At 45.0% G+C, this 24,813-nt stretch overlaps 1 protein-coding gene across 3 annotated transcripts in view; it reads left to right on the top strand.

Annotated features, from left to right (window-relative positions):
- FYB1 (FYN binding protein 1) overlaps window positions 1–24,813 on the top strand; it is an 838,597-nt gene that overhangs the window by 344,122 nt on the left and 469,662 nt on the right. For all 3 annotated transcript variants that reach the window (XM_069627166.1, XM_069627167.1, XM_069627165.1), the window contains exon 2: window positions 12,590–13,736. In XM_069627166.1, the coding sequence (XP_069483267.1) occupies window positions 12,590–13,736 (1,147 nt within the window). The remainder of the gene's footprint in view (window positions 1–12,589; window positions 13,737–24,813) is intronic.

The following is a 24,813-nucleotide window of genomic DNA, read 5'->3' as shown; positions in this document are numbered from 1 at the left end:
AAGCAAGGCTTACCGATGGTCCGTGACTCACGGCAAAGCTATTTCCACTGACTCCAGGAAAGTGAGCACCTTCCTTGATCTAAACCAGGGAGTAGAAAGTATCATCTCCAGTTGCCAGGCACCATTTCACCATCTGGAGGGTATTTAAAAGTTGCAGGTTCTGGCAGGTATTCCTTGGGTAAGATCTTCAGGCCACCACCTTCCATGTTGAAGAGTCCTTCAGCCGAGTTCAGGAGCAGAATGTTCCCATTTATGGGGAATTGGGGCTACGGGGGAACCCAGACCCAATCACAGGGTGGCATCAATTCAGCCATTTTGTTTGCCACACAATCAATAGGAGTCCACCTTGAAACTTTGGAGGCTTTATCCCCGGGTAGAATGTCAGATAGGCATTCAGGTCTAAATACAGACACAATTCACAAACTGGTCTTGTCTAGCCATTGGTAGCTATGCCCCATAGCTCTGAGGTCAGCATAACCACACTTGGGCACATTCCTTAAACATGTATTCTTACCTGATACCAATGCCCGGCACAGGCCCCGCCCTGGACTTTGACATGGGATTCACTGCTAGGTATACAGAGGGATTCCACCCCTGGAATTATGAATTGGCTTTCCCAAACAAGTGGCGCCATTGCGGCCAGATATGCAGGGGTACTCACATAAATGGCATAAGCAGCTTCCAGAACTTGAGCAGGTCCAGCTCATCTCTGAGAGGGGCAGGGAGGCTCTTCCATAGGGAGGCACCAGCCGAGGAGAGAGACCTGCCCCTACTCTCTGCTTGGAGAAGCATTTGACAGTCAAAGAGTTGGAGCTAGAGGAGCGTAGTAGGGCTCTAGCAGGGGAGTATTTAGGGAGAGACAGTTGGAGATAGCGTGGTACTAGTCCCCAGAAGTCCCTATGGATGATGCAGCGCGTCTTCAATTTGATCCTCGTAGCCACTGGAAGCTGGTGGAGAGATGTTATGGCTGGAGAGATACAGTCCCTGGGCTTGAGGCCAAGAATAAGTCTTGCAGCCTTATTCTGGATTAGCTGGAGGGGGCATAGAGGGAGATTGAGAAAGAGGCTTTTGCAATAGTCCAGCCTTGAGAGGACCAGAGCTCTGGACACATTGAGCTTCTGGGGGAAGGTGAGGAGTGGAGCTGGAATTGGGACTTTTATTAGTAAGGTCCATGATGTGAGGGGTGAAGGAGAGAGTGGAATCGAAAATGACCCCGAGGTGTTTGGTCTCACAGGATGGTGAAGGTAGAGGACCCAAAGAGCGTGGCCAGAAGGTAGATTGAAAAGAGGGCACAGGTATCCCAATCAGAAGGATCTCCATCTTACTGTCATTAAGGCAGAGATCGTTAGCTGCACACCATGCCCGAATGGTGGACACACAGTCAGGGATCAGAGAGGAGGAACAGAAGCTAGGGAAGTTTGAAGGAAAGCTGGGTGTTAATGGCATAAGACTGGAAATGAGGAGAGAAGGAGGAAATCAGATGAGCAAGAGGGGAAAGAATGTCATCAATATATCTGCCCCAGTAGACAATGTATTGTTAGTGGTAAAGGCAGAAGGTTACCGGACATGTTCAATTAAAAATGTCCCATGATGGTGCATACTTTAACGACATAGCTGTACCTTGGGTTTGTTTAAAGATGTAACCACTGAACATAACAATGTTATGATTCAGGGTAAAGTGCAACCTATTGAGTAGCCTCTGATTGTGCTCATTAAGCAAGATGTATCTTGATTTTAGAAAATGCTTTACAATACAGATTAAATGTTCATGTTGTATGCTAGTGTGAAGAGAGGTGACATCAAGTGTCACTAATCTATGGTTGTCATACCAGGTAATTTCTTCAAGTTCTTGTATGGCATCTTTAATGTCTTTTATGTATGATGATAATGTCTGGGCTAACAGTTTTAGATAGAGATCTATATATTCGGATGTTTGTTCCGTAAGTGAACTAATACCATTAACTATTGCTTAGCATTCTGGGAATCTTTGATATTTCTTATCAATTTTGGAATAAAAAGGATAGTAGCCATGATGGATGTCTTTAGTTTAGTTTAGTTTTAGTTTATTATTTGATAATGCGCTCCAAACCCCGGGGTAGCCGGGCGCAGCAGTTACAAGAATACTTGAGCTTAGTTACATACAATAATGCATAAAGAAGATACAGTACAGGTGTTATTAACAAATTAACAAGGAGGTATGTGGGTATAGGAATACAGGTGTTCCTATACAACGAGGAAGTCAGATCATTCTTACTGACATGTATTTGTTTGCATCATTATCTAAAAAGCTTGAATAATTACATTTTTCCAATTTGTTGATCCAAGTTTTTTGATAGTTTTACCATGCTATAGTTCTTTAGAAACAAGATTGATAAATATCTTTCACAATATCCTGAGGTAAGCAAGGGATGGATTTTAGTTCCATTTGCTAGTTATCACAGCATCTTTTTATATATTTAACTGTTGAGTTAAACTCATGATGTTCTTCTTCTTGCTCATTGAAATTAAAGCAGGTGAATGTGTCTTCTACAAATATGATTGACATCTTTGAAATGCCTGGCTTGACTGCTTGTCGTTGCTTTTGAAGTTCTGGTTTCATTTTAATTTTTTGTTTGAGTTTTAGTTTTCTACAGAATTTATTGAGGTGAATATGGATTTGCATTAAGTTATTATAATTGCTAGGACTGAATAAGCCACTAGGACTGAATATGATCCCTTTTGTTAGCATTGTCTGTAGTTCTGAAGAAACTACTATATTCGACAAGAAGAAAATTACATTTTCTTCTTGTTGTACTGTACATTCCTTTTTGATCTTGTCATGATTACTGAGTCTTTGAGTTCGGTTTTTCTTTTTGCCTCCTTCTTTGCCTCTTTTGATTGAGTTGTTGATGTATCTTGTCTTTTTAAATGTGAGATTTTGTTTTGTTGATTATTGTCTGTAGCTGTTCATGTATCTTCTTTGTTCTTCTAAAAAAGATCATTCTACTTCATCAGTGCAAGATATCAATGTGCCATTTTGACTCCAGGTGTATCTATATCACTTTCATTCTTAACGACAATGATGCTCCCACCTCACTCCTCTAAGAAATCTGGACTGCCTTTACTTTGCCTCCTCCAGAACTATGGGTACTTCCCTCCTTATGGACTCACTCCTACCACCTTTGACTATCACTGTTCTTTCTGCTTGTTACTCACATGTTGTCGTCCTGATGCACAGTGCTTACTAAAACCATTTGCTAACATCTGATTCCAAGATTGAAAAGTCAAATCTTGCTGTTTTTGCTTTGTGATAAAAAGTCAAATCTTGCTGTTTTTTCTTTGTGCTAAAAAGGCAAATCTTACTGTTTTTGCTTTTTTCTAAAAAGTCAAATCTTGCTGCCCATTGCGAGATTCTCTGTATTTTGCTTGTATAATGATGCTTCTCTGTAACTTGCCAGCCCAGTGACCTCACCACTCTCTTTTGTCCCACACCTACCTGCCTTAGCCCCCCCAGTTTCTCCATCCTCTCCTCACTTCCACCCCCATGGCGCTTTCTGTTTCTCCTATATTTTCCAACTGCTTCTCCATTGACTATCCTTCCCTTCTCACTAAGTCTGGCAGGAAGAAGTTCAAAAAGGATATCTTGGCCTCTAACCCTGCTCTTCCTGTCGTTGAAACCTACTCAAATGCTTCCTCCAGACAGACCCTCACGACATCCTCTTTGTCATTCCTTTGCCAGATCTATGGACTCCTCATATGATCTCTGTGCTCTGCCCTATCTCCTCCTCTCCCATTAATAGTGGCACTCGCTGGGAAGTTCTCATGGCTTCCTTCGACTCCTCTAAAGTCATCATTAATGTCTACCTAAATGGCACTGTCAAGGTCCAAGGCCCTCAGGCCAATCTCCTCCTCTTTGATAGGCGCTTCCCTGGCCTCATCAATTTCCTCTCATCTCCTGTTGTCCCCTCCTGTCCCCCCTTGGCTACCTTACCCTCTCTCTCCTCCTCCTCCTCTGCCCTTGTAGGGCTCATTCTCCTCCAAAGGGTGTAACTCTGATCTGTACCCCCCCGGGAGGTCTTCAAGACTGGCAACCTTCTTCATATTGCTACTCTCAACTCTCGCTCTGCTGTCAAACACTCCTCTGTCATCTGCCACCTCCTTGAAGAACTAGATCTTGATGTCCTTGGTCTCACTGAGACATGGTTCACGGCCAGCTCTGCCACAAGCTTTGAACTCTCCTCCCTGATGGCTACAAGATCCTCTCCGCACCCAGATCCTCCAGGTCTGGTGGGGGGTAGCCCTGGTCTTTCCTGAGTGGATTCCTGCCTCTATCATTCCCACTCAGACCTACTCCGCTTTTGAATGCCTTGTCTGTAGGCTTTCTCTTTCGCCTACCCATTCTCTTACTGTGGCTACCATCTATCGGCATCCTGGTCAAATCACCTCATTCATCTCTGCGTGGGCAGACCTCTCCTCCTCCCGTCTGGCCTCTACCACTCAACCCATGCTCCTCGGTGACCTCAATATATACATTTAGACTCTCCTTGTTCCTCCTCTGTACTCTGTGACCTCTGCGATTCCCTCTCCCTGTCCATCCTCCTCTCTGGCCCAACTCACTCTGCAGGGCACACACTCGATGTCTTGATCTCCTCTGACCTCCCCCTCTCCATCCCTCTGACCACTCCTCCCTCCTGGAGCGATCACTCCCTCCTCTCCTCTCATCTCTCCCTCTCTTCCCCCAAAGCCAAGCCTACCCCAACACTGCCACCTACCTTCTCGGACATCTGGCCCATGAAGCGTGTGTCAGTTGAGGCTTTTGCCGCCACTTTCTCCCTCCCCATTCCACCTTTGGCTGTCTCACATCCTGACACAGCCCTGTCTCTGCTCTACTCTTCAATTTCTGATACTCTTGATGCTCTTGCCCCTGTCATGAGGTTCCGTTTGAAATCCAAAGCTAAGTGCAATTCCTGGTATGACTCTGACCTAGCTACACTTAAACGTAAGTGTAGGGTGGCTGAGAGGAAATGGAGGGCTTCCTGTACATCCTCTAAGAAACTGGCCTGTCGCCTGCTACAAAGGCAATCCGACTCTCTGTCCTCACCAAGAAGAGAGTCCACGTTCAAGCTTGTGTTGCTGCGGCATCTAATAACTCGGCCAAACCCTTTAAAATCTGCAAGGAGCTGGCCAACCCTGCTGCAGTCTCTACCCCTCCTGTTGCCTCCCAGGCTCTTTGCAATGCCCATGCCTCTCACTTCATTTAAAAAACCCAGGACATCCTGTCCATTCTCTCAACTCCCACTCCTCCTCTCCCCTCTCCATCTGTGCTTGCTGACCCTCCTTTAGCCATCCCGCCCACCATCCTTCTCGTCCTTTCCTCTTTTCTCCCCTGATGAGGTCGCTAGACAAGTCCAATCTATGAAAGCCTTGTCAAAACAGGTTCATCCCTGTTCCTCTAAAACCATCAAGGACCACATTGACACCCTCGCTCTGGCCCTTGCTGATTTTTGCATCCACTCCTTTGCCTCAGGATCATTCTCCTCCCCTCTGAAGCACTCCCTTGTGCATCCTCTTCTCAAGAAACCCACAGCTGATCCTTCTTGTCCAGCTAACTATCGCCCAATTTCCATTACACCCTTTCTGGGCAAACTCCTGGAAAAGTTGCCCATCTCTCAGCTTAACCTTCATTCCAATTTTGTTGGCTGTCTCCATGACCACCAGTCTGGCTTCAGAGCTGCCAGAAGCACAGAAACTGCTCTCCTGAACATCCGTGAAGATCTGCTCTCCAACCTTCACTCTAACATTCCCTCTGTCCTCATCCTCCTCGATCTCTCTTCTGCCTTTGACACGGTCAACCATACCATCCTGCTCAACCGTCTCCGTGAAAACCTGGGTATCACTGATCAGGCTCTGGCCTGGCTGACCTCTTTCCACTCAGATCGACCTACAAGGTCCAACTTGGGTCCTTCCTATCATCTATCTTCTTCTATACCTGTGGTGTTCCCCAGGGGTCTAACCTCTCGTCTTGGCTTTTCAACCAATACCTGGCAACTCTTGCGCACTGCATTGCCATTTTCTGCTCTAATTTCCAGTGCTACGCTGACGACACTCAACTCATTTTCAGGCTTCCCTCTGCCACCTTCTCTCCCTCTCTCATCTCTGATTGCCTAACTGCCATTCAAGATTGGTGTGCCGCCAATAATTTTTGTCTGAATGCCAGCAAGACGGAGATCCTCCTGATCAGCACACCTTCACCATCCTTTCCCCTCACTCTCCGGCCGGCTTCCCTTGGCCCTCCTCCTACTCCCACCTGCGAGGCTAAGAACCTCAGGGTCATGTTTGACTCCACCCTTTCCTTCTCCGCCCACATCTCTGAGGTCTCTAAAAAATGACCTACTGCACCTCCTTAAAGGTACTCTGTCTTTCCTCTCCTTCCTCCAGAAGCTCATGGTATCCCAAGCTCTGGTTCTCTCTAGGTTGGACTATTGTAACAGCATTTTTTTAAATCTACCTGCCTCTACTCTCCGCCCTCTGCAACTAATCCAGAACAGGACTGCAAAACTTGTCCTTGGCCTCAAGCCCTGGGATCGTATCTCTCCAGCTCTGAAATCTTTCTATTGGCTCCCAGTGGATGCAAGGATTAAATTCAAAACCCTCTGCATTGGCCACAAGGCATTCTGGTGCCTGGGTCCAAAATACCTTCAGCTATCCCTCCGCAAATACCTCCCCTCTCGAGCTCTTCGCTCCTCTAACTCCAACTTCCTCAGGGTCAGTCGTTTTTCAAAGAAACGAGCTGGGGGTAGATCTATGTCTTCGGCTGGGGCCTCCTTCTGGAACAGCCTCCCTGCCACTCTAAAACTTGAGAACCATCTCCGGTTCCGGAAGCACCTCAAGACCTTCCTCTTTTCTTCTGCCTTCGATCCCCCTCTCCCCTGCTGCTCTGTTCTCTCTTGGCACTGTGCACCTGGCCACCCTCTGTCCTCCGGGCCCATGTACCTGCTCACCCTGCCACCCTCCCGCACTGCCTCCGGGCCACCCCTTGCACTGGGGTCTGTATCTGTATCCATACAGCCCCCCCCCTTTTTCTTCCTGCACTTATAAGACCTACCCTGTCTGCTGCCTTAAACCTAGCACTTGCAAATTGCTGGCTGCATTACCACTGTTTGTTGCCTTTATTATTTATTTATTGTTATTTCTCTGTTTCTCCGCTGCTTCGCACTTTCCACTTCTCCCCCTTACATGCACTTTTCCCCTCCCTCTCTCCCATGCACTTGCACATTCTCAATTTCACTGGGCCTAGTAAGATCGCTGTTTTGTTCACCCCTAATCCCCTCCCTTGCCTTGTTACGCTCTGAAACACTTGTGTGCGAGCGCAATAGAAATAAAATATCAATATAAATACCAATTCTTACGTGTAGATGCTATATCTACTGATGATTCCATAGTATACCCAGATGTGGGCTTAGCACTTTGAGTGCTTTCTTTGTTTTTATCCTGATGTTTATGATCATGTTTTTTAAATGTAATATGTTGCCTTCTTTGAAGTTCATCTCTTCTAAATGTTCTTCGTTTTTTTGCTTTGATTTCTGCTGCAAAGTCGATTCGTATGTTGTCCAGAATTGAATATGTGTTTAATGTAGCTTCTGGAATATTGATTGTTTCTGTTTTGATAAATGTAATATCTTCCATAATTTTGTTATTTGTGACTTCTGATAGATTAAATAACAGTTTAATTGTCTCATTTGATGTTGTGACTAAAGGTTTTTAAGTTCTTGTTTGTCTTCTTCCCCATAGTGGTGAAATATGCATATTCCAAAACCTCTAGTTATTTCACCTGCTTCTAAGTATTTTTTCAACATTTTGATTTACCAACATATTGCTAATTCATTTGTCTCCAATTTTGCATATAGAGATAATATTGTGCATAATGAAACATGTTTATAAATGTATTGAAATACAATTTCCCTTTTTTTCACACAAAAATAGTAAATTAATGTAATTGATTCTAAAATGACATTAGGCATAAGTATCAACAAGTTTTAATGATTTAACTGAATTTGGGAAATCAAAGCAGGAATTTTCAGTGGTAGGCAATCCGGCACCGAAGGCTATAAAGATACTGATATCATAAGTGGCACACTGGCGACATGATAATACCTGCACCTATATACTTCTCCTTAAAACTAGTGGAGTACTGGGGACTTGGGGGAGGGAGGGGGTCCTAAAAGGACGTTTGTTTTTGTTGATGGCTTAAAGGGGCCAGAGATTGGAGAAAAATGAATTTGTGGGACCAGGGAGAGAAGAGAAGACAGAAATAAATGTGAAAGGGAGGAATTACCATTTATTTATGCACTTGTGGTAGAGCCTAAGCTCATTTTCTTGGGTGTTTGCTGTTTTATGGTCAAATATGTGACTCCTTGTCATCTGGAAAACATTGTGGTTTCTTTATAAAATCAATATTTCCAGATATAAATCACACTGAGAACAAAAATACTACATCTCAGAGAATGAATGTATTTGTTAAATGCAAGCCCATTATGCGAACACACATGGCCTGGTGCCTGTAGTTTTCTGGCATACCTAGGCTGTTTACTGGGAGACAAAAAAATTAAGTAGGGAAAAAGTAATATTGTTGCACATAATGTTTGTTACCCTCAGGTTTTGGGTAAAGGAGCCAGAAGACAAGCTTTCACAAAGCCAACAGGTTTGCCTTACATATAATGAAAATGTTTTCTGTCTTGCTACTGTTGGTATTGACAACACATGCACATGTACCATCGCAATTTGCCTCCTCTTTGAATGGCATGTGCAAGTTACCATCATTTGTCAGGTTTTGCATGATACATTCACAAATGTACATCTTATTGTATTGTCATTGCATAGTAAGGTACTCGCTTCATTGTCATCTACTCCCAGTGATTGCCAGCTTTTGCCATCAGACAACAGCAACCTGCACAATTTACTATGTGCTGCAATAAGTGCCCTTATACTTGCATCATATAATACTAATGTGATGATCTATAAAGAGCGTCATGCAGAAGGACTGCTTCTAGGTGCTGTAATTATTACACACTCATGCTACTTGATTTATGAACAACAGAAGGATGAAGGACCCTGTGTTTTGAACCTGTGTCGCATGGCACCATCCCATCCTGTAAACCAGCCATCTTTTGCTTGCATTACTTGCTTAGGGACCAACACTGTTACACTACTATTGGCAATATATATTAGGAGACAAAGCTAGTGTACAGATGCTAGAGTTTAAAAACTATAATTCAGATGAGGGGGTCCAGTCAGTGTTAAAAGATCAGTATCAATTTTAATAGTTAGTCATAGAGATTAAAACATATAATTAAATAAGATGGTCCACAATACAATACTTAACATCCAATATAAAACAGGGAGTGCGTAACAGGCTTAAATAGCGAGTTAAAACACATTCACAGAAAAAACATACACAGTTGGTGCTTGTAAAGCAAATAGTCAAGTACCAGATTCTATTGAAATGAATGTGTCATAGATAGATTTATGTCTCTGTTTTTAGTCCAGAGAAGTGTCTCGACATGTTTCTGTTCTTTTAAACATTAGTGTAGAACATTCATCAGGAGAAGGTAGTTATACGACATAACCTAATTCTTATTGGATCATACATATAATCAACGTCTGTCTCATAGCATCTGTGGGATTAAAGACACATAAAACAAAGGGTCAGCTTGTGGGTAGCTAGATACTTTGATAGGTTCAAATGAAAGAACTAGCGCACAGTATAATAAGGTATAATTACCTTTAATGGTGCTGGTGGGGGCTCTCTACTTTTGTCGGTAGGTAGATGTAGGAGAATTATTCAGTCCTACAAAGTATATAATATATATATTCATTAAGCATAAAGAATTGCTTAAAGAAAAAAAGCTTAATATGTGCTCACAACACAATAGTAGAATCAAAAGACCGTCCCGATTTACAAGGTTAAGTGGTGCAGTAGAATCAAGTGGCTTAAGATCAAGTTAGAAGTGAGGAATATCCATGTGTGGGGTGATCGATAGGATAAGATCCCGTGGCGTGCTGATATTACGGTGAAAAATGGAGAGTAGTGCGGGTATTATCTATTACAGTCCTAGGGAGTATAATAAAATCTATATAGAAGGTCTATATGAAAGAAATGACTTCTGAATATATAGCGGAAAAAGTGATAGCGCAAGAGTGAGGGCTATCACCTTGAGGGTAGAGTCAAGGGTGAGGGCGAGGTGCCGTAATGAAGAATCAGTGAGCCGATTATAAGATAGAACGAATTCGATCACCGCACCCACAGGGTAGATGATAGGTAGGATAAAGAATAACGCTAGTAATAAATACTGGAGGTAGCAGTGTAGCACCTGCTGACTGGAACGAGAAGTCTCCGGTCGAGGTAAATATCACAGCGAAGTAGCAAGCGGTCGGTAAAGGTTCCCTAAATCCACGCTGTAAAAGAGCGGGAGTAATCATGTTAAATAGCGTAACTATTGTAGGACGTGCATTCGAAACACTACTATTGCCGCCACATATGTATGCCATTTTTAATAGTGGCATCCTAAACTAATGCACTCTCACCCTTTGCCAGGTTTTGCCTTTAAATGTCCATGCCTCAGCACCATTCTGCAGATATTGTTATAATGTGCCTACATATTCAGATCAAGTGACAGCATGACTGATTTACCCCATAGCCAAACCACTCCTAATGTATTCACTGAGTGTTCTGCAGTACCTTCAAGACACAATTTGGTGCAACGCTGCAACCTAACCGTGAAACTGCCCCCTTTTTCCCACAGTCTAACGACACCCCTCTTCCGTTGTTCCCCTGGAGAATTTGGAACATCCTCACAGTTGGGTGTTCGCCCACAGTGCAATATTGTCCTGAACTGCCATGCCAGTTGGGCGAGTAGTTTGTGCACATGTCAGTCCAATTCGTGGGCTAATTGTCCAATACTTACTCCAACATAGGGCAGTAGGTTGTATCCATAGTTCATCCTCTACAGATTAATATTACTTTATTGTTGATGAAAAAATATGCATTCAGCCTTTTTCCTCTGGCACATCCCTTTGCTTGATCCCATTCCAAAAACTAACTAGCACTAGGAAGTGTGATGCTTGAAGCATGTTTCTCTCCTTGACTGCAATGCTGGTAGGGCCCTCATTACTTATCTATCTTGCTACATGTAATGAAACTTCTTGTACCTTAATTGTAATCTGTAAACTTGCGCCCAGATACCTCCGGGTTAGGTACGCTATATAAATAACCAAATAAATAAATAAGTAAAATCCTAGCATTAATAAATGAACCCTTTTATAGTGCAGCTCTATGAACTGATTCGCTTCAAGGCGCTTCCTGTTATAAGGAGTGGAGGTCACGAATGGTTCATAAAGAGTTGAAAACGCAGCTTGGCAACTCTTAGGTTAGTTTTGTTTATTTATTTGTATAGCGTGGCCCAACCCTGAGGTATCTGGGTGCATTCAACTTAGAACATAGACAGGTTACACATATAATAAGAGCAAGTAGTTACAAGTGAAGAGTGTAGATACAAAGTTAGGCCAGGTTACATAGTGGTCAAAACAAGAAGTCAACACAAGTATTATAGATACAATAAGTGGATCAGGCAAACCAAACTATATTGGCTACAGAAGTGGCGAAGCTGAGAAGCAGAGTGCCATCCTTGCTGGGTGAAGGGCAAGTCTTTCACCTTGGCTCTAAAAGACCAAAAGGAGGATTCAGCTTGAATGTTTGTGAGGAGCGAGTTCCAGCACTTTGCTGCTAACACGGGGAAGATCGTTCCACCGGCTGTTTTCAGGTTGAACTTGGAGATGTTCAATTAGTGTAAGTAAGGGGCTCTGGTAGGACTAAAACGCAGGACGGTGGTGCTGATGTGTGCCATGCAGATGTCCAGCTACAAAGGCCTGTTTGGTGCTGCTGCATGCGTGGGACCTTGGCTCCTTTTGGACTTTTAGCAGAATGGTCATTTCGTATTTTGCTGCCATGTTCTGTGTTTCAGAACTCGTTTGCCACATTTCCTAACCCTTTACAAAGGCCAGGCGAGTCAGTAAGTGAATCAGAAATGGGACTCTTTACAATCAGGGAATCTGGATTTACAGGCCATTCTTTGTTGCTATTTCTACACTCACAAAAGAGAATGTAATGTATATTGTTACCCAAGTTATTTCTGGGCATACTACACACTCTTCGCATGTTCAGTTCTGAACGAAACAGCATCGTTTCAGCTATGTGTATGTGCATGGCTGTGGGTGTAATGCGAGATGATGCATCGAAAAGAGATATAACATGAGGCCGCAGATCCTGGAACACAGAGCCAGCACGGCAGCAAAAACACGAAAACTGACATCAGAAGCAAACAGATGAGAAAGGGCTGGGTTTGCACTGACACGTAGAGGGTCGTTTAACCACGGTAGCGGAAAACAACCGAAGGCCACATTTATTTAGACATACAGGAAGGAGAATGTTACAATATCTCCCTAACCAATCAGCAGAGCAGCCAGCCTCAAACCAGGAAGCCCTTTCAAGTACAGTAAGTTAGCACTTTGCAAGACTTCTCATTTCTGCTCTTCGTGTTCTCTCTGCTTGCAGGGTGACACCTCAAATGTGAAGACACTTATGGCGAAGTTTACCACAGGCAACACGACGACAGAAGACGTTTCGGGCCCCAACAGAGCCTTCAACAAAATAGCGGGCCAGCATGCAACGAAGGGAAATTCATCAATAACAGCGAGGCAGGCTGCACTCGCGCAGCTAACCAATGCCAGTTCCAATTCAGGGTCTACCTCCTTTCAGAAGCCGCCAAAGCCTCCCTTTGGAACAAAAAGCATACTAGAAGAAGGACCTGAGAGGGACGCCAAACCGGCGTACGTAAAGCCCAACACGGTACTCAACAGGCTCTCTGGCTCTGTTCAGACACCGAACAAAGAAGCAGAGGGACAGGTTGGATTTGCAAAACCTTATTTAAAACCGACAGAACCTAAGAGAGAAGAAACAAAGCCACCCTTCCTTAAATCACCTCCGCAGAAACCATTTCAGGGATCTTCAACCCAAGGCAATGATAATAAGCCTGTGTCAACCAAGCCGTCATTCCTCACCGCACAACATGGAGGGCCATCTAAACCTACTTTCACAACGCCATCTGCAGCTAGAGCGATGTTCAGTGGCGTACAGGAAGAAGATGAGCTCAAGCCTTCGTTCCCCAAGAAGCAACCTCTCGGGCAGAAGCCTTCTTTGAATATAAACACTCCTCAAAATGGAGGCAATTCCACTACAAATTCTTTTCTGCCCAAACCGCTTAAGGACACTTTTCCAAGGCAGACCAAGGACCCCTTGGAAAGCACCAATGACTCAGAGCATCAAACCCATTCCTTTCCCGGTGTGACTTTAAGACCTACAACAGCTGCTCGCAGTGTCCAGAGCCCATTCCTAACTCCCAAAGCAGATGAGGGCAGTGAGGACAAAAGGGCACGTTTTGGCAACACGAACTTTCAGAAAAAATACCCTGAAGACAATGCCAGCTCAGCCGCCACTGTGAATAGATTCCCCAAGCTTGCTTCAAAGTTTCCACCAGAATTGACTTCCAGCTCTCAAGAGAAGAAACAAGAGGAGAAGGGAACTGATGCTCCCAAGCGGAAAGCATTGCCGCCACTATTCAAGCTTGGAGGGGCGCCCAAAAAGCCCAGCAGGCCGCCACATGTGGACCTTGATAAGTTTCATAAACGTACCACGGGAGACAGTAAGTTATTTTCTTTGATGCATTGGCTTGTTGTAATCCTGCAAATGTCAAGAAGGTGCATACGGATCAGTGGCCAGCGGTCCCGTGTCAAGTTCAGTCTTGGTGGCTCCAGGTGGTTGATCTAGTTTAATTTTTCATTTAGGTTAAACATTGATGTGGGCTTGGATGCAAGGACTTCGGGTGCTGGTGAGCTGTGTGCAGAAGTGTGGCTGGCCTCCCTTGAGGTTATGTAATCGAGTCATTGACGCATTAGGGAAGGGCCTTACGCAGAAGTGAAAGTGTAAACTCTATTTCAACTACAGAACATTCCCACGGGTCCATCTGTTTATGTTTAAACATTGTCATGGTTCGTTTTACATTAGGCGTGTGCGGGGGATTCGTGGCAGGATTTTTGGTGGTCACATTTGACAAGGGTCTGAAGTGCTTTGGGAAAGATCTTGCACTGCGGAGTCGGATCTCTATGCATGTAGAACCAATTTCCTTTTCCATTTGTGTGATCCTGTTCTGGACTGAATGTGCTTCCAATCAGCTGACAGATTGTGATGATGTGGAGGCGCACTTATTTATTTGCTGGATGGCTGATATAGCACTGAACATCTCGAACACAAGGAGCTGTAAGTAGAAGACTGCATTGAACACTGTGGAGCGTGGGTTCCTACTGTACATACAACCCTATGGAGCGTAGGGTCCTGGTGCAGCTAGAATACTGTGCATTGTGGGGTCCTGCTGTACATAGACCACTGTGGAGAATGGGTCCTGCTGTTCATAGAACACTGTGGTGCGTGGGGACCTTCTGTAAATACAACACTGTGGTGCATGGGGTCCTGATGTGGATAGAACACTATGGGGTGTGGGGACCACTGTACATAGTACACTATTGAGCGTGGGGTCCTACTGTCCAGAGAACACTATGGAGCATGGGACCCTGCTGCACATAGAAGACTATGGAGCATGAGACCCTGCTTTACCTCGAACAGTGTTGAGCGTGGGGTCCTACTGTACAGCGAACACTATGGAGCTTGGGTCCCTGCTGCACAGAGAACATAGTGGTGCATGGGGTCCTTGTGTATATAGAACAGTATGGTGTGTTGGGGCCTGATTACATAGAGCAAAACGGTGTACAGGACAATGCTGTACATAGAACACTATGGAGCGAGATTTCCTGCTGTGCAGAGAATACTGTGGATTGTGGGGTCCTAGTGTACATAGATCACTGTGGAGAATGGATCCTGCTGTACATAGAACACTATAGTGGCTGGGGATCTTCTGTACATAGAATACTGTTGAGGGTGAGGTCATGCTCTACAAAGAACACTTTGGTGGATGGGATCCTGCTGTATTCAGAACATTCTGGAGCATGGGTACTCCTTTACATAGAACCCTATTGAGTGTAGCGTCCTGCTGCATGCAGAACACTGTGGAGCATAGGTCCTACTTTACATAGAACCCTATGGAGCGTAGGGTCCTGCTGCACACAGAACAATGTGGAGCATGGATCCTGCTGTACCTAGAACATTATGGTGCATGGGGTCCTTCTGTACATAGAACACTACTGAGCATGGTGTCCTGCTGTATGTAAAACACCATGGTGTGTGGGTTCTGGGTGTACACAGAACCAAATGCAGTGTGGGGGCCGGGTGCACATATCATTCTATGGATTGTGGGATTCTGGTGTACATAGAACACTACTGAGCATGGGTCCTGCTGTACATAGAATACTGTAGAGCATGGGTACTGCTGTACAAAGAACACCATGGAGTGGGAGGCCCTGCTGTACATGGAAACTGAAGAGCATGGGTCCTGCGGTACATAGAGTACTGTAGAGCATGGGGTACTGCTGTACAAAGAACACCATGGAGTGGGAGGTCCTGCTGTACATAGAACACTTGAAGATCATGGGTCTGGCTGTACATAGAATACTGTAGAGCATGGGGTACTGCTGTACAAAGAACACCATGGAGTGGGAGGTCTTGCTCTAAATAGAACACCGAAGAGCATGGTTCCTGCTGTACATAGAATACTGTAGAGCATGGGATACTGTTGTATAAAGAACACCATGGAGTGGGAGGTCCTGCTGTAAATAGAACACTTGAAGAGCATGGGTCTTGCTGTACATAGAATACTGTAGAGCATGGGGTACTGCTGTACAAAGAACACCATGGAGTGGGAGGTCCTGCTCTAAATACAACACCGAAGAGCATGGTTCCTGCTGTACAAAGAATACTGTAGAGCATGGGATACTGCTGTATAAAGAACACCATGGAGTGGGAGGTCCTGCTGTAAATAGAACACTGAAGAGCATGGGTCCTGCTGGATATAGAATACTGTAGAGCATGGGTCCTGCTGTATATAGCACATAATAGAGTGTGGGGTCCTGTTGTATACAGGACTCTATGAAGCGTGGGTTTGGGTGTGCATAAAACACTATTGTGCGTGGGAACCTGCGGTACATCGAACACTGTGGAATACGTCTCCTGCTGTACATAGAACATTATGGAATGTAGGGTCCTGCTGTACAAAGAATAGTGTGGAGTCTGTGTTCCTTGTGTACATAGAACAGTATGCTGTGTGGGGTACTGCTTACATAGAAGAATATGGTGCATGGGGCCCGCTGTGCATAGAACACTATGGATCATGGTGTAGGGTCCTGGTGCACATAGAATAGTGTGGATTGTGAGGTCCTGGGGTCCATAGAGCACTGCTGAGCACGGGTCCTGCTGTGCAGAAAAGACTGTGAAGCATGGAATACTGCAGTATATAGAACACTGCAGAGAATGGCCCTGCTGTTCATAGGACATAATAGAGTGGGGGGGTCCTGCTGAATATACAATACTCCGGAGTGTCGGATCCTGTTGTACTTAGAACACCTCAGAGAGTGAGTCCTGCTGTACATAGAATACTCTGCACCATGGAGCCCTGCTGTACACAGAACACTATGGAGGAGCGTGGGGCCCTGCTGTACATACACAATAGAGTGTGGGTCCTGCTCTCCATAAAACACTGCGGAGCATGGGGTCTGGGTGTAAATAGAACACTGTGGAGCATGGGGTCTGGGTGTAAATAGAACACTGTGGAGCATGGGGTCTGGGTGTAAATAGACCACTGCGGAGCATGGGGACTGAGTGCAAATAGAACACTGCGGAGCACGGGGTCTGGATGTAAATATAACACTGCAGAGCATGGGGTCTGTGTGTAAATAGAACACTGCAGAACATGGGGTCTGGGTGTAAATAGAACACTGAGGAGCATGGGGTCTGGGTGTAAATAGAACACTGTGCCGCATGGGGTTTGGGTGTAAATAGAACACTGTGGAGCATGGGGTCTGGGTGTAAATAGAACACTGCAGAGCATGGGGCCTGGGTGTAAGTAGAACACAGCGGAGCATGGGGTCTGGGTGTAAATAGAACACAGCGGAGCATGGGGTCTGTGTGTAAATAGAACACTGCGGAGCATGGGGTCTGGGTGTAAATAGAACACTGCGGGGGATGGGGTCTGGGTGTAAATAGAACACTGCAGAGCATGGGGTCTGGGTGTAAATAGAACACTGTGGAGCATGGGGTCTGGGTGTAAATAAACCACTGTGGAGCATGGGGTCTGAGTGCAAATAGAACACTGCGGAGCATGGAGTCTGGATGTAAATATAACACTGCAGAGCATGGGGTCTGTGTGTAAATAGAACACTGCAGAGCATGGGGTCTGGGCGTAAATAGAACACTGCGGAGCATGGGGTCTGGGTCTAAATAGATCACTGTGCCGCATGGGGTCTGGGTGTAAATAGAACACTGTGTCGCATGGGGTCTGGGTGTAAATAGAACACTGCGGAGCATAGGGTCTGGGTGTAAATAGAACACTGCGGGGGATGGGGTCTGAGTGTAAATAGAACACTGCGGAGCACGGGGTCTGGGTGTAAATAGAACATTGCGGAGCACGGGGTCTGGGTGTAAATAGAACATTGCGGAGCACGGGGTCTGGGTGTAAATAGAACACTGCAGAGCATGGGGTCTGAGTCTAAATAGAACACTACGGAGCATGGGGTCTGGGTGTAAATAAAACACTGTGGAGCATAGGGTCTGGGTGTAAATAGAACACTGTGGAGCATGGGGTCTGTGTGTAAATAGAACACTGTGGAGTATGGGGTCTGGGTGTAAATAGAACACTGCGGAGCATGGGGTCTGGGTGTAAATAGAACACTGCAGTGCATGGGGTCTGGGTGTAAATATAACACTGCAGAGCATGGGGTCTGTGTGTAAATAGAACACTGCAGAACATGGGGTCTGGGTGTGAATATAACACTGAGGAGCATGGGGTCTGGGTGTAAATAGAACACTGTGCCGCATGGGGTTTGGGTGTAAATAGAACACTGTGGAGTATGGGGTCTGGGTGTAAATAGAACACTGCAGAGCATGGGGCCTGGGTGTAAATAGAACACAGCGGAGCATGGGGTCTGGGTGTAAATAGAACACAGCGGAGCATGGGGTCTGTGTGTAAATAGAACACTGCGGAGCATGGGGTCTGGGTGTAAATAGAACACTGCGGGGGATGGGGTCTGGGTGTAAATAGAACACTGCAGAGCATGGGGTCTGGGCGTAAATAGAACACTGCGGAGCATGGGGTCTGGGTGTAAATAGAACACTGTGTCGCATGGGGTCTGGGTGTAAATAGAACACTGCGGAGCATAGGGTCTGGGTGTAAATAGAACACTGCGGGGGACGGGTTCTGAGTGTAAATAGAACACTGCGGAGCACGGGGTCTGGGTGTAAATAGAACATTGCGGAGCACGGGGTCTGGGTGTAAACAGAACATTGCGGCGCACGGGGTCTGGGTGTAAATAGAACACTGCAGAGCATGGGGTCTGGGTCTAAATAGAACACTACGGAGCATGGGGTCTGGGTGTAAATAAAACACTGTGGAGCATAGTGTCTGGGTGTAAATAGCACACTGTGGAGCATGGGGTCTGTGTGTAAATAGAACACTGTGGAGTATGGGGTCTGGGTGTAAATAGAACACTGCGGAGCATGGGGTCTGGGTGTAAATAGAACACTGCAGTGCATGGGGTCTGGGTATAAATAGAACACTGCGGAGCATGGGGTCTGTGTGTAAATAGAACACTGTGCAGCATGGGGTCTGGGTGTAAATAGAACCCTGCGGAGCATGGGGTCTGGGTGTAAACAGAACACTGCGGAGCATGGGGTCTGGGTGTAAATAGAACACTGTGGAGCATGGGGTCGTGGTGTAAATAGAACACTGCGGAGCATGGGGTCTGGGTGTAAATAGGACACTGCAGAGAATGGGGTCTGGGTGTAAATAGAACACTGCGGAGCATGGGGTCTGGGTGTAAATAGAATACTGCAGAGCATGGGGTCTGGGCATAAATAGAACACTGCAGAGCATGGGGTCTGGGTGTAAATATAACACTGCGCAGCATGGGGTGGGTGTAAATAGAATACTGCAGAGCATGGGGTCTGGGTGTAAATAGAACACTGTTGAGCATGGGGTCTGGGTGTAAATAGAACACTGCGGAGCATGGGGTCTGGGTGTAAATAGAACACTGCGGAGCATGGGGTCTGGGTGTAAATAGAACACTGTGGAGCGTGGGGTCTGGGTGTAAATAGAACACTTCGGAGCATGGGGTCTGGGTGTAAATAGAACACTGTGGATCATGGGGTCTGGGTGTAAATAGAACACCGCGGAGCATGGGGTCCTGCTGTACATAGAATACTGAGGATTGTGGGGTTGTGGTATACATAGGACACTGCTGAGCATTGAATACTGCTGTACACAGAACACTATGCATCATGGGATCTTGTTCAGACCAAGTTGTGAAAGGAAAGTTCTAGATACCAAATCGTTGCCTTTTTTCATAACTAGATTACGTTACACATATTCACAATTTGAAGCAGAAAGACTTCTAGCAATTTGTCTTGATCTCCTAAGGTTTTGTTCAGGTTTAGAAGCCGGTATAGAACCCAGGTCTCCAGGATCCAATAAACAAAACTCCACCTTTTCTCTTTGCATTTTAGGCTTTTGTATTGCGTTGTACAGTATCCAGTTTTTTTTAAAAAATGTGTGTTTGCGCCTCCTTGCTGAATCGCGTGGTCAAATTAAAGACCCTGTTTTGTTCAACGAAAAGTACCATATTACATATAACAAACTAGGCAACACTCTATTTAAAAAGTGTAAAGATGTACAGATAATACCTAATGCAATGTCCAGTTGTGTCTGTTGTTTACTTTAAATTCGCATATGGCTGATCACCCGTTGAGTTATTTGAGTCTCTTTCTGGAAGTGGTCTCCATCTCTGGACCTCGCGGGCAAGTATCACATCCGGTCTTTAGGATGATTATGCAAATGACGCTCATTGGAATTTATGTTGCGTAATGTCACAGACCGAGAGAACAATAGATGACTTTAGGGACGTGAAAGCATTAACAAAAATATCTCTATTTCATACAAAACATAGGAAGAGTTGTAGTAAGGTAGCCAAATAAAGAAATAGGCATCGCTTGTTGTTTTGAGTTCCCCCTGTGTCTTTTCCCCCTCCCACTCTGGTTTGAAAAATCCCACATCGGCTCCGGGTTTTCAGTGCTTGGGAGCAGAGCATTGTTGGAGCAAGAGAGCTGAACCCTCCCTTTCAAATGGTAAAGGTCCCAGGGTGTTTTCGGGGAAGACTGGGCATCCCGACCTCCTGCAGGGGTATCCCTCGTCCCTGCACCCCAGCACCCAAAAGGGGGTTTCTTTGCAAGCAACAGGGTGGATTTAGATGAGGATTTGGAGGATTTGCAGAAGGCTCTATGGACCCCCCTCAATGGTTTGGTCCAATGTGACGTCATCATAGTGGCTATATGGAAAATGACGAGATTTGGATCTCATGGCAAGGCGTGTGCACCTCCTACTTTACACCATACACTAATTCCCACGTGGCATGATTTGCTCTCTTGTATGAATGCACTGACTGCCCTCTCACTAGTGTGATTTTGGTGAATTTGGTTATTGAAGAATGCTTTCAGAACCTCAAGTAAAGTGCTGGCTTTAGAATGTGAGAAGTGAAGACGATGGAGCAAAGTACACAAAGTCTGAAATGCGGCATTCCGCATTTTAAACATACGCTGCTGCAGTTTATACTGAGGCCAGCTAAAGCAGCGCAAATACATGTTCGAATCAGTGTGGCAAACCATTTTAACTTTCAACAGCGTTCTTAGAAACGATTCACATCCAGGAAACGATTAGTGCTCATCAGTGAAGCAGTGTTGTCATGTTTATAGGCTTATATTGAAAAAGTTCAGGAACAAAAAGCTAACCGCGATTTTTCACTGCCATGTGAAAACAATGTACTACCTAATGACTGGACGTACCTGTGACCTTAGTGTGTCAGATACTTAAAAAAAGAGCTCTGTGCTTTGTTTGCTTGTGCATCAGTGAACCCTGGCCAATGGGAGCCAGTCGTCACTTCTCTACCTCAGCGGCAGTGGGCCTTCTCATTGCAAGAGACAGAAGTGACTAGTACGGCAACAGCAGGAACCTTGTCAGCCTCCAACACGTTGGCGTCTATGGCTGCAGCACGACCAGACACCGCAAGCACCATAAGGTTGTACCCCTGGGTAAGTATCAACAACAGGGGGTTTCCAAATTACGCTGCAGTCAACGGGAGGTTCATATTTTCCAGTGTATGATGTCTCTGACGCCACTCAGCGGCTCGCCATGGAAACCATTCTGCATATTTGACAGTGGAATTGTAAATGGTGTTACTGGCTCATACTCAAATGTCAGGAGATGCTATATAACTATTTGGCACAGCACAAATAACTCCCTAGTGGCTGGGTCCCTATAGCACTACAACAGAGAAAAGCATTATGGGTTAGCTACTTAGGAAAGAGGTGTTTTTCAACATCCTGCAAAGGGTGAAGAAGTGAAAGCTTTGCCCCTAACTGCCATGGGATCCCCACCCCTCCAGTGCCAAGGCCTTTTTTGGTGATTTTGGTATGTCGCCATTCAATGCCTTCTAACGTTTTCTGTTTCATTGACCCCTTAAGTGCCAAGGACGAGGTAGCTTGTCCTTAGCAACAGGGAGGTAATCCCAAGGACGAGGGACCTCGCCCTTGGCACTTAAGAAAGGGTGGCCTTGCATGGAGAAGCAGCCTGGTGAAGACGAATCTGCCAGCCACACTTTGGGAAGAGTAAGCTGGAATTTAGACTGGATAAAAAGGTGTTGGCAAAATATCCTGCTCATTAAAGCGGAGACCTGCCTATAGAAGCAGCCCTGCTGAACCGAAAGGGCACACGCGTGATGACCTGTTGCTGCCTTCCTCTCTCATATGAAACCAACTTTCCCACCACATTACAATGTCATCAGCCACAGCCATTAGGAAGTCTGTGTTTCAAAATAGCAAGGGTATTGTGGGGTGCATTTAAAGGCCCCAAACAGAAGTCCTTTTCACATGAATAGCAAGATGTTAAACACTGAAACAAAAACGGCCTGGCATTCGTTTTAGTTTTGCAAGTAAAGTTATAGAAACACATGGAAAGGGGCCTACCTGTCATTGCCAATGGTTGCATACCATAGTCTTTTGTTTTCTGTTTTGTTCTTTTCTACTATTTCTTTCCTTTCTTTGCTGTTGTTAAGTGTTCATAAAGGGGAACATATGATGGGTTCAATGTAGTGTACCTTATGTTATAATTCTACAGTTCTTTATGTTGAAGTGGCCATTGTCAGTTTGCTATGCTTATGTTTGACTCACAGCAATACCCCCCACCCCCTGCACGGCCAATAAACATATTTCTTGCCTTACCGTGTTTCGCCCATCTTTTCAGTAGGCTTTGGTTATAGGCACGGCTTGAGAGCAGAGCAATCTTTAGTCAGCTTTTAGCATGAGGTCATGGCTACTGGTGTCGTGTGAACTGTGCTATCTCTTCATCTCCTGTACAAGAGCTCACCTAATTGTAGTCACTTCCTGGGTAAGATGACAAATTCAAGCCTTTCACTGTACTCAAAGATATTCAAAGAATGTATAAAACGTGCAGAGGTGACCGTGAAAAAACGATTTTCTTTAAGCGAATACTCACAGGATGTTTGAGTTGTTAATTATATTTTTAATTGTTCAGGTTGAGAGGCTATAAGGAGAAAGAAATACAGAATATCAAGAAACATGCTATAATTGAGAACCTGAACAGTGTTTTCTTCTCTGTAGACAACAGGGATCACTTCACAAGAGAAATGTTGCAGAGACTGCACCCAAGACACACTAAGCCCCCCCCACAGGCTATTGCATTGCCTACCGCAAAAGGTACCACTGACACTCCATCAAAACCCAACTGATCTGCAATGGTGGTGGCCTGTTCATGAATGCACATATCAACTTCCCAGGCTCTGTCCACGACAGCTTCATCTCCAGGCGTTCCAGCTTGTGTGGCAGAAACTATGGGGACATGTGGCTGCCAGATAGGTACTGAAATACCCCCACGTCCTAAGACACACACGCAGCCTCACATTCATACACAGGCGCACGGACACATGACCATCTCAACAAGTGCACAAAATCACAGGGTCCATACAAAGCCAACGAGCTTGCATCCACACAAAGGAACACCTACTTCTCACATACACCAATCATGTCTTTCCTCACACAGGTGACTCGCGTTACCCATTGCACACCTATCTCATGACACCCTACATGCGGCCCTCCAGTACGCAACAGCAAAGGTACAATATGGTCCACAGGATCACCAGGGCCATCATTGAGTGGTCCATAGTCATCATAAAGTCCAGCTTCCGATGCTTAGACCTCTTAGGAGGCGTGCTTCTCTACAGGCTACATGTTGTGTGTGACATATGCGATGGGTCAGGAATGCGAGGCAGACAACTTGGTAAAGGTTGTTCTCAATTAGCCATTATATTAACTCAAAAGGGTGTGACAAAGGCTTTGTTATCCCTAACCTAAAGAGGATATCAATGCCTATCAAGATAAGATTAAAGGAAAACACTCTAAATAGAAAAGGAATCTGTCACTCACACATATACATACATTAAACTTATAAAGGTAACATATGGCATTTCAGATTAAACAGAAATAACAGTTATACTCAACAAAAACTTGATAACCTTGCACTCTTGTAGCTAGAGTCGGATTCCCATCCCCAAGTTCAAAAGCAGAATATTCAATAAAAGTCCCAAAGAATAAAGTTCCTTTTATATAGCCAACTTGTATTAATAAAGTACTTCTTGTTCCAAAAGTCTTTCACTTGGCATTTGTCATAGTTCCCACAAAACAAAAGAAAAGTCTTTGGGCCTCATCACAAGTTGGCCCAACGCTAATAGCGCTACCACAATTCGGTCCAGCGCAATTTGCACCAGATCACGAGTTGCATGGGCGGAAAATCCCCATTCCCCATTGGGTCCATAGGGAACGCTATTACCGCTGGTGGTAATTGTGGCAGCGGTAATAGAGCCAAAAACAGCCTGAAAATTATCAGGATAATAATCTGGAGGTAAAAATGCCATTTTCTGCGCAACTCGTGATTTGGCCAGCCCTTAAATGCGGGTCAGGCCAAAATTGTGATGAGGTTCTTTATCTTCAAGTTGCAATATTTTGATGTCACTTCTTGTTGGAAAACAAACACTTCCACAACTCTTCTGCATTCACAACAATGATTTATCAGAATGGCTTTCTATCACAGTTCATCAAACACAACAGCGGTCTTGCCACATTCTTTTCTTCACAACCTTTAACCGCAATACAGTACTCCAATGTCTTATTCCTGGTTCACTAACCTGCCAGGACTACCACTAGCAATCCCTTTCCTGATATATTAGCTTTTCAGGACCACAACTCCTCACACTATTTTAAGTACTCTATGGTAAGGCTTTCTTCATACTTTTAGAAAAGTTCTTGATTTTGAACAACATCAAGATTCACAATTTCTTATGTGAGGATACAATACACATTGTTTCTATTTGTTACACTGATTTATTTGCCATAGGTAATGCAGGTTATTTTCCTCTCCTTGATACTTCCTACAAGGAAGGTTTATCTCCTCCCACTCTTTATTTCTTGACTCCACATCAAACAACTACTGACAATGG

Source organism: Ambystoma mexicanum, chromosome 6p (assembly GCF_040938575.1).
Source record: "Ambystoma mexicanum isolate Mex_15411 chromosome 6p, UKY_AmexF1_1, whole genome shotgun sequence".
Classification (NCBI taxonomy): domain Eukaryota; kingdom Metazoa; phylum Chordata; class Amphibia; order Caudata; family Ambystomatidae; genus Ambystoma; species Ambystoma mexicanum.
The sequence above is the reverse complement of the archived record's forward strand: the minus strand, read 5'-3'. Positions and strand labels throughout refer to the sequence as shown.